Genomic DNA, 11,292 nt, shown 5'->3' with positions numbered 1-11,292 from the left:
GCTATTGTGTTATAAAACAATTTCCTATTCTTTCAAATTGGTTAATGTAACCTGTCTCCGCCCTATAGCATATCACTGATAACTGCCCCGCCCCAAACACGGGCGCGCGCACGCACGCACGCAGACACACACACACACACACACACACACACACACACACACACACACACACACACACACACACACACACACACACACACACACACACACACACACACACACAGTCCTTATTTTAGGGCAACCCAAACACCTGATTAAGAACACAATAAACCAGCAATTAGCAATTGAACGTTTTAATAATGCAATTTAATGACAAAACCTCACAATTACACATCATACAGGAGAAACATTTAACTTATATTTATGTCTCTATCAGATAAATAACATGCCAAATTATTTTTTTGTAAATAATTTAGAATAGATGCTATAGAGATTAGACAGTTTAAATAAATAGCCTAAATATAATAAATAGTAGATTTTCACACGAGCTCCTATGCAGCGCATGATGACTACCGCCCTGTCCTGTTAAGTATAAATGGGGGGGGGGAGTAATGAAAATGTCAATACCATAAAAGTAGTCCTCCGCGCAGGCAGCACCGGGGGTTTTGAGGGAAGAGTGACAGCTCTTTGTTGGTGAATCGAAATCAGTGGCGAGGGAGAGAGAGAGAGAGAGAGAGAGAGAGAGAGAGAGAGAGAGGGAGAGAGGGAGAGAGAGAGAGGAGGAACTCCTCCTACCAAATTATTCAGACTGGGCAGGCTTTGCTCTCTTCACAAATAGGACACGGTTCTCAAATCGAGGCAGTCCCAATCTGACCTCCAAGCACCAAGGAACCCCTAACTAGGAAACCGGGAGAAAGAAAATCACAAAAAACAACAACAAAACTTTGTCATTATTGTTGTTGTTGTTTTTATTTTTCATACTGCAGCCCCCACCACAATACCGCCACACCGGTTGTCGCATCATTTGGACTATATTTTTTTGGAGAGACATTTACGGAAACAAGGAAAAGCTGCAATCACCACCACCACTCCTCCCACACCATCAGCCTTTCCATCGAGTTGTAGTTTCTTCTTCTTCTTCTTCCAGTTGCCTTTGCACTCTTTTGGCGAGAGGAGGTGATCTGAGTCTTTGGGTTGTGTTGTGCTGTTTTGTGTGCCTCTCTCAGAGCCTCACAGCCCGTTTGGATGCGCTGAGAGAGCGGGGCGCAGCGCTGCAGCACATAGTATATGGAAGTTGTGGGCTGCAAGACAGAGGCAGGCAGTTGCACGTTGCGTCCAGGACCGGGAGCCATGCTTTTCCACGGGATCTCCGGGGATCACATCCAAGGGATCATGGAGGAGATGGAGAGAAGGTCGAAAACGGAGTCTCGCCTGGCCAAGGGCATGCAGCTCAACGGGAGAGAGTCGGTAAGAGCCGGGGCCACTTGTGTTTTCAATTGAATTGCTATCAAACTAGCCTATAGGTGACAACGGTAGCCTACTAACCTGCAAGGGAAAATGCAATAAGTAGCTATAGTCTACTGTTAGACCATAATGAGAATTCAGGCTACTTTTTCTTTCCTTCTGATGAAATAGCCTCTCGCTGTCAGACAACAAATTGCTTATTTTAAACTAAAAACATAACAGTCTAACACTGTTGTCACTTGGAAAGGCCCCAGTTTCATTTGATTTTGCTTTCCATAGCTGCTCAATTACCCAAAAGCATGATTAAAATAATAAATAGACAACAAACGCGCATGCAATTCTATAATCTCATTTGAAACATAATTCAATAAATCAAATAGCTCATTGGGTTGATATTAGACTAAAGTTGCAGTACCTATTATATGGTTGCTAATTCACCAGAAAGTAAATAGGCTAATTATTGCTGTGGCACACATCCTTATTTATACTTATTTATATTTGTGTTGATAAAACTGGTATATATATATTTTTTTAAATTAGGAGTAGTATTTATATATAAGGCATTGGGCTATTTGCTTTTATTATTATTATTAATATTAATATTTATTTTTTAATATTACTACTACTATTATTATTATTATTATTATTATTATTATTATTATTACTACAGGGCATATTTTTCTACTGCCTTCCGAAGTGAATGCAGTGCATTATGGACTTCAAATACAAGGGAACGGGAGCTTAAAAATAATCAAACTACGTTTTTCTTTCATATTTAATTCATAGCTTATAGCCTACTCGTAGGACATTGTGTTAAATGGACCCAGTTGCTTAGTTGGGCCTGTAGTGTGGATGGCTACACAAAGCCTGCATGTGCAGCGAGTTTAAAAGTTATCGCAAAGGACTTGTGTATCGTGTTTAGAGTTACTTTTCAATTATTATTTTGTCCAGAAAGTCATGCGTTTTTACCATGCGTTTAATAAGAATGTCCCACTTATAGTTTCCATGATGTTTCTCTCTCTAACTTCCACCACGCAGACAATGCCTTCGATGAGCCCGGAGAAGCCTGCGCTGTGTGCCGGCTGTGGGGGCAAGATTTCGGATAGATATTACCTCCTGGCCGTGGACAAACAGTGGCACCTGCGGTGCCTCAAATGCTGTGAATGTAAACTAGCGTTGGAGTCGGAGCTAACGTGTTTTGCCAAGGATGGGAGTATCTATTGCAAGGAGGATTACTACAGGTAAGAAAAATCAAGGTTCACAATTTGTTTCCTCATTTTTACCATGCTGGAGGAGAAAGGACTCTGTCTGTCTGTCTGTCTGTCTGTCTGTCTGTCTGTCTCACACGCGCGCACGCACGCACACATACACACACACACACGCACGCACACACACACACACACACACACACACACACACACACACACACACACACACACACACACACACACACACACACAGGACAAACTATTTGTTTTATAGCATATGCGATAGTATAAATGACAAAATGACAAAAATATCAAGATAGCCTACTATTGCTAGGTCTAATTGAACAGGCTAGTGGCCTATGTGTTTACCTGGATATGTTAAAAATCGGCTAGCCTAATTCTTGTCTGACCAAAACATGATTCTGCATGGGCCTGCATGTTTTGAATTAAGAAGATAGCCAAGGTGTTATATAGCCTAGATCAGATATAGGCTATAGCTATGAGTAATGTAAACAGATAGCGCTTCAGTCACAGTCAGGAACAAAGGAGTATGTGTGTGTGTGCACGTTTTGTGGAAAAATAGGCCATGACTTTTGTCAAAAAGTAGGTCCCCAGTGCTGGCATGCCCTAAAATAGGAAAACAGACAATGAAAACAATTGCTGTTATTGGGTTATCAGATGTGTTGGCCTATATTATAACAGGGTCATAAGGCGCATGTAGGCCTGCACACTTAATACCACTGTTCTAAGGTAGGCCTATATACTAATAAAATAATGACCGAAAACAAGATGCAGATATAGCCTATGAGCTATAGGTGAGGTGCATTTGTCATCTCGCCATGACGTGAATAACAATGCCCATATCAGACAATGTCCATTCTGTCACCGAGGCTGTATTGATATAGTATTGATATACCGTTAGGCCAGAACGCCAACTCAGACTGAGTAGGCCTACGCTATAACACAAAGGCTATTATTTTATATAGGCCTAGCCTAGCCTAGCCTATAGGTAGCGCCACTGAGGCTGTGCTAAAGCTAGGCTACATAGGCTTTTTTCCTTCTCTCACTGGTGGTGATGTAACTCAGCACAAATGCCAGCATGCATGTGCCAGTGACAGACAGGTAGCCTATAGATCTGGGCACCCACAGTCTATATCAGTCTGACTGATAGACTCTGGGTGCCCAGATTGCCTATAGACTTATACAGGCCTTCTTCCTTTCTCAGTTCTCACGTGATGTGTTTTTCCCACTCTGCCAGTCTTGACGGTTTGTCGTCCTTGTTCCAGAAGGTTCTCCGTGCAGAGGTGCGCGCGCTGCCACCTCGGTATATCCGCCTCGGAGATGGTGATGCGCGCGCGGGACTCCGTGTACCACCTGAGCTGCTTCACGTGCACCACGTGCAACAAGACGCTGACCACGGGGGACCACTTCGGCATGAAGGACAACCTGGTGTACTGCCGCCTGCACTTCGAGACGCTGGTCCAGGGCCCGGGAGGGGACTACCACCCCCAGCTCAACTACGCCGAGCTGGCGGCCAAGGGCGGCGGCCTCGCCCTGCCCTACTTCAACGGCACCGGCGGCACGGCCCAGAAGGGACGGCCGCGCAAGAGGAAGAGCCCGGCCATGGGGATAGACATAGCCAGCTATAACTCAGGTGAGAGAGCCCGCCAGCCCGGCTATGGGGAGAGACATATAGCCACCTATAAGACAGGTGAGAGAGGGCATGCTGAGCAGAGCAGGGCTTCTCCAAACTGTAGGCATAGATGGACTAAGTTAGCCCGGCTAACATACTAGCTATCACGCACCCTATGTGGGCATTCTGAGAGGGGTTTTAGTTGCTGCTAGATAATTTGCAGAATTAGCCTATCTATAACTGTCTATAGGGAGTGAACTAAAAGAGAAATTAAACATTAAACTATTCCCCATTTTGATAGGGACCCCATGTACCCCCCCCCCCCTCCACACACACACACACAGACCCATAATGGTCCCTGGACCCCAGTTTGTGAACCACCTCGAGTGTTCCTTATGCATTATTTTTATTTTTAAAATAAATAAATAAATAAACAAATAAATAAATAAATAAACAAATAACAGATAGCCTAATCGATTGATAGATTGATTAAATGTGATACATCCAGGCTAAATACATATAAAAACGTGATCGAATGAATGTATGATTTTTGAGCAGTTTTTACCATTACGCACAGTTTAGCCTAGCTTTTTTAGCGTGGCCCGTGGCCGTGGCGTCTTTTACGCATGAAAATAATCCATATTTCTCCACTTGGAACTATGGCGTGTGTTGTATCGAGAGTGATCGAAATTTGACCCCGTTGTCAATCATCTCATCGACTTTTATAATTACAGGTCAAAATAAAGGTATAAGGGCCGGTGTATAGGGGGATAGGCTTACTGCAGTTATATCGTTGCGTAAAAAGTGCAGCTAATTAAAAAGCGATAAAATATTTCACTCTCTTTCACTTTCGTTGAAAAAAAACACACTAGGCTACTCGCCGTAGGCAACATTAAGATGCTGTTAAATTTAGATTTTTTTTCATCTAATCTGTGGTATTGAAGCGCTGAATGTTCACCCCCGACCCCCCTGCAGCGTCCCCTTTTTGTTGTCGCTTTCCGCGAATTAGTGGCCGGTTGAGAAAGTTTGTCATTGTGCTCCAATTTTCCCCTGTTCCTGGTGAATAGGACGAATAAGGGTAATCTGCCCGTTAATTGTTCTTCGTTAATTGAAAGTGACGTTGGAATCCCAGGCCTCCGGTGCGGAGGTCAGCAGCTCCGAGGGACACCAGTGTGGAAAACACTGTACCGTCCATGACCGGGTTTAAATGCCTGGTGTAGTGATGCCTTGGTTTGTTACTTTTACACATAATCCCAAGAGATTTAGTAAATCCCTGAAGGTGTAAGCATTGTTTCAGGAAAATAAATAGCCTAACCACATAAAATGCAATGGATGCTTTAGAAATATCACAAAACTTTAAAAACCAAATAAAACCCTAGTAATTCATGAAGAAGGTAAAAAAGAAGAAGAAATCAAGTCCCAATGGGAATATAGTATAATTTTTGTTATGGGATAATGTTATTCGGATGATTTTCTAAATTTAACTCCAGAGTAGAAATGAAAGGAAAGAAAATAATGCAAAAGAAAATTAAAGTAATAGTTTATGTGTATTTATTTTGTTTTGGGGTCGTCGTCGTCAACCCCCCCCCCCCCACACACACACACACACACACACACACACACACACACGCGCGCGCGCACGCACACGCACACACACACACACACACACACACACACACACACACACACACACACACACACACACACACACACACACAGAGCACACAAAGTGGCTTCGTGATTTATATCCATAATTTCACGACATGCATTTTTTTTCTGCTTGGGCGAGAGTCTCATTTTCTGTCACCTGAAACGATCGCTGCTATTCTTTTCGTAATGAATTCCAAACCACCTTACCATAATTCAAGTTAAGAACAAGAATGAAAAATATATTATCCTAACGACTGAAATATTTTGTCTTGTGCTCTTTTTCAGAGTGCTTTGATCCCAAACACACACAACTTGTCTTTTCAGGACACATTTTGAATTAACATGTCGTTTTATAGACCAGGACACTCATATTCAGGACAAATAGAGTAAGGTTTTTATTCCTGCTAAAAGTGAGGATGTTTAACCGTTTTCGCCAGGGATAGGTGTAGGTCTACTGTGTATCCCATGCCACACAGCAAAGCTTGGTATTTGTGGCTATAGAGACCCCTAGTGGATAATATCTGAGTCAAACGCAATCCTACAAAGGCAACAGACGATGCAAATTATTATATTAATTGGGCACATAGGTGTCGCAGGAAAAAAGTATTTTTTATTTCAAATAAATTATTTTCATATAATAAAATTAATACCATGTAGTGCCATGACAATGCCAAGCCATGTTTATTTCCTATGCTCCTAACTGCCCCATGAGATTAAAATCAAACTAATTTTGCATTTAATTCTTGCATTTGCTTCATGAAATATCTATATAGTCACTATAAGTCATCTGTCTTATTAAAATTGGTTTGCAACTTTCTATGACCCTGTTGATGAGTGAGACAGTATTTGAAAAACATCTTGATGATGATGTTTTCGTGTAATTAATCTGATATTATATCAGCTAAAGAAAAAGAAAAAGAAAAAAAGAAAAAAGAAGATTGTCAGTGCTATGGTTATGTGGAGAAGAGGAATTTATCATGTAATGTCAGCATCCTATTAAAACTATATGCTAATTATTTGCTGACTACAGTCGCCCTCTGCATAAATATACAATAAGTGAATAATGAGCTCTAAAATCACAATCAAATAATAATAATAATAATAAAAAACAGTTGTTATTTTGGTGTTTTCACTGAATTAAAGATTGAGATTCCCTCAATTGCATAGAAATCACCAATGTTCAACAGTTTGTCAAATGCAAAATTAATGTGCCAATATTAATTTGAATAGGTTTGTTTTTATTCACACACACACACACACACACACACACACACACACACACACACACACACACACACACACACACTGTAGTTATTTATATATAGAATTGACTCATATATAAATGTGTCCTATCACAACAGTATAGGATTTTACAAAGATACGTTTAATGCATTAAAGATGTTGGATCTCATTTATCAGGCAATACAGGATAATATTCACATTTGTGAACATATTTTCATATATACAATGATAATGATATATACAATGATAAAGGTTTCAACTGCAAATAGACAGTGCAGAGTATTTAACGCATGCATTTAATTTAGTAGATACATTTTTGCATATCAATATCTTATTTTACACACTGAGTTATTGACAAATGAGCCACATTAGACCTATCAGTCTTTGGCATGGTGTGTGTGTGTGTGTGTGTGTGTGTGTGTGTGTGTGTGTGTGTGTGTGTGTGTGTGTGTGTGTGTGTGTGTGTGTCTGTGTGTCTGTGTGTGTCTGTATGTATATATGTATGTATGTATGTATGTATGTATGTATGTATGTATGTATGTATGTATGTATGTATATATATATATATATATATATATATATATATATATACATACATATACATACATACATACATACATACACACACACACACACACACACACACACACACACACACACACACACACACACACACACACACACACACACACACGTATATATTATACACACAGCCAAGACCAATTGCATTCCAATCGATTAAATCCGCTCCTGAAGGGCATTGACAGACATATTCTGATAATACACAACAAATATTGAATAAAATCTCATTATTTACCATAGAGCTCTGACAGCGGGTCAATGGAAATGTGTATGAACACTCCCACACTTATCCTAATAGTTCACATGCTGTGTAACAGCCTGAATGTAATGCACAACTCTCTTTCTCCACTGCAAAAACTCATGATAACAAATCAAGTATACTGAGCCTGGGGGGAAAAAAAATCTTAAAAACTAGTTAAAAAAATCTCCCAATAGAGTGAAAAGCATTTAATTAGTTTCTAATGTTATAAACATTTTGTTCTTGATTTGAGTGCAATTATTAGTGGAGGGATGTGGTCTTCTTCGCTTGCCTTATGGTAATTCTTCAACAAGAATAATGAGTTTTTTTTTCACTTGTTTTAAGAAAGACGCATTTTGAAGTGTTAACACTTAAGACCAAATCACCCACCGTAAGTAAGCCTTCCCTCTGCTGTGCCCTGTGCCCTCCCAGGCTGTAACGAGAACGACGGCGATCACCTAGACCGGGACCAGCAGGCCTACCCTCCATCGCAGAAGACCAAGCGCATGCGGACCTCCTTCAAGCACCATCAGCTGCGAACCATGAAATCCTACTTTGCCATCAACCACAACCCAGACGCCAAGGACTTAAAGCAGCTGGCCCAGAAAACGGGCCTCACTAAGAGAGTTCTACAGGTAAGCAGTGACCCATTCTCCTTATTGATCTGATCACCCCCATATCTGTGCCCCCCATCCCCCTCTCATTTTACACCCCAAATTCTCACCAGTCATCCTTTGATTTCTTTTTGTTCGTTTCTTTGGTTGGTCCATTTAGTCATTAGTTGTATATCAGGGGTTTTTATATTTGAATTGTAGAGTCTTAAATGTTGTTTTTGCCAGAGGTTTGGGGAAAGAAAGGAGAAAGTTAGGTTTTGTCTTCTGGAGCGTAGACATTTAAACTGCAGCTTATTGTTGATATTACAGGGTATCTTAACAAAGAGAGTGCACATGTATTTTAATCAAATTCCCATAGATCCCAGTTTTGAAAGGATAGGATTACTGTTTTGATTTGCTGTTGAAATCCACACTGTTTTATGCAGTGTTGAGGAGCGATGAGCTAAGTCATTATCATCTGCCCGGCTCAAAATAACGTGTGAAAATAGCCATATAAAGATTCACGTATAGCCAAGAGAAACTTGATTATAGTCATACCTGTGATAACTTGATACATAAACGACTGTATTTCCATAGAGAGGAATGATTTGATACTTTCTTTTTAAAAACTTAATCCTACATAAACACAAAAAGTAAAAGCCACACTGGGATTGGTTTGCAGGTTTGGTTCCAAAACGCAAGAGCCAAATTCAGAAGGAACGTTTTGCGACAGGAGAATGGAGGTGTTGATAAGGCTGATGGCACCTCACTCCCTGCGCCCTCGTCCGACAGTGGGGCCCTGACCCCCCCCTCCAGCGCGGCCACACTAACAGACCTGACAAACCCCTCGATCACTGTAGTGACCTCCGTCACCTCTAGTTTGGACAGCCACGATTCGGGGAGCCCTTCACAAACTACCTTGACAAACCTTTTCTAACAGGCTCTCCCCGAGCAGACTCATTTTACTTTATTTTGTTTTGTTTTTCTGTTCTCTCTCCTCAATTTACATTTTATTTTTTTAACCGACACCTTTAAAGCAACCAGAGACAGCTCCTTGGAACAGAGAGTGCTGTATACACAAACAAGAACGACAAGAGCAAGAACAGCAGCGACCACATTAAAACACAAGGAAACCATTTTAATGTGTAGCATTTTGCAACTGCTTGGCAGCCGTGTCTTTAGTCCACTTACAGTATGCAGAGATTGATTTTTTTTGACGGGACATTCTCAAATGGACGGCATTTACGAAAATTGTAATGGATTCCACAAATCATTGGAGAAAACCCAAAACTTGAATCTTCTTTGGAAAAGTAGAGCATTTGACTTGATTTGTACATTTGATTTGAATTATTATAAAATGAGCCCTTCCTAATTTATGGTTAATTGGTAAATTTTAAATAACATGAATATTTTGCCCTCGTAAATCTGTGTATGCACTATGTTCGCACTATCCAATTTAAAGAAAATTGTTTTTTGTTTGTTTGTTTGTTTTTTGTTTGGTTCCTGTTTTGAAATAATTGAGAAAAAAATCAACTTGTAGAATGTTCTGTAAAGGGTAGATCCAGAAAACAGGCTTTAATTATTTCCGAATGTTTCGGTCTGTAAGACTGAGTTGGATGGGACTGGACCACACAAAGCTACATGTAAAACTTCTAAATTGCATTTGACAAGAAGCTAACCATTACAACTCATATGCCAGGTAGATGCTGAAGCCACAACACACATTTTTGTCTTGATTCACACCTCTACTGTGATAAAGAGAAAGGAGCCAATCCCTCAATCTGTACAGTGGTAACTGTAACATAACTCAGTCACATTGATAAAAACAACAACAAAAAGAGAAATTCGGATTGGAGAGCAGTTTATCGGCACTGTTTGTAATCGATTGTTTTCATGACAGAGCACTTTTACGCATTTGTTGGCCTCATAGGTTAACGACAGTCAACTGGATTTTAAATACTACGAAACATGGTCACATAGAACCACAGTTAAACTCAATTGCACGGTGACAATACACTGCCCAGGAAAGTGCATTATTGTTATTATCATGTTGCTCAGGGTAACAATGTGATTTTAAAAGGGGAAGGAAGGGAGTGGAGGGGAGGGTGAAGAATGAAGTGGTTGCGACGTCGCTAGACTAGATTTGGTAGAGCTGACATGAACATTCAAAATGACCTCAGATAGGTGGAGTCGTAAGAGGCAGCCAGTGAAATCATTTATCCATGTATTCTCCTTTTTGGCCATATTTCTACTTTGTTTAAATGCCACTTGCCACTGAACAGACCAAAAACATGTTTCTTCTGGCTGAGAGATAGAGAGGAGAAGACAGAGAGAGAGAGAGAGAGAGAGAGAGAGAGAGCATCTTCAATGGGGTTGATACATTTCATTGTGAGCGTCACAGTTTGTTCTATATTGTAGAACAAAGATATCTAGATCTACTTGATGAGGTAGATGCTTAACTCAGTTCTACTATGTGCCTTATGCTATAACTTGGGAGAAAGTTTGTGAAATTCAGGATTATGTGTTCTTTGTTAACTGATTCACATCCTTTTGACGCCTCACTAGTTTTGTACTGTTTTGCATCTTATTTCTGAAGATCTTTTTATGGTGTATCCTGTTTTAAAGGGGGCAGCGATGTCATAGAAAGCATTTGTGCACTCTTTCAGATATAGTTGGGTAAATCCAAGAACCTTATATATTGATCTTCGTGTTAATAGTTGAGTACAGTAAGTGTTCTATCAA

The 11,292-nt window shown here is 40.4% G+C and overlaps 1 protein-coding gene across 2 annotated transcripts in view; it reads left to right on the top strand.

The window, feature by feature from the left end:
• Positions 1-1,227: 1,227 nt before the first annotated feature.
• The window catches only part of lhx9 (LIM homeobox 9), a gene marked incomplete at both ends in the record, with an annotated part of 10,693 nt that continues 628 nt past the window's right edge, over positions 1,228-11,292 (top strand). The window contains 5 exons of one of the 2 annotated variants that reach the window (XM_083646977.1): positions 1,228-1,407; positions 2,443-2,645; positions 3,899-4,266; positions 8,390-8,592; positions 9,233-9,487. In XM_083646977.1, coding sequence (XP_083503103.1) covers positions 1,228-1,407; positions 2,443-2,645; positions 3,899-4,266; positions 8,390-8,592; positions 9,233-9,487 — 1,209 coding nt within the window. Of the gene's footprint in view, positions 1,408-2,442; positions 2,646-3,898; positions 4,267-8,389; positions 8,593-9,232; positions 9,488-11,292 lie in introns of those variants that run through there. The other variant, XM_083646978.1, reaches the window with a different exon arrangement.

The sequence above is a fragment of the Poromitra crassiceps genome (genome assembly GCF_964638095.1).
Source record: "Poromitra crassiceps genome assembly, chromosome: 12".
Lineage (NCBI taxonomy): Eukaryota > Metazoa > Chordata > Actinopteri > Beryciformes > Melamphaidae > Poromitra > Poromitra crassiceps.
Note: the sequence above shows the minus strand (reverse complement) of the source record. Positions and strands in the feature narration are given on the sequence as shown.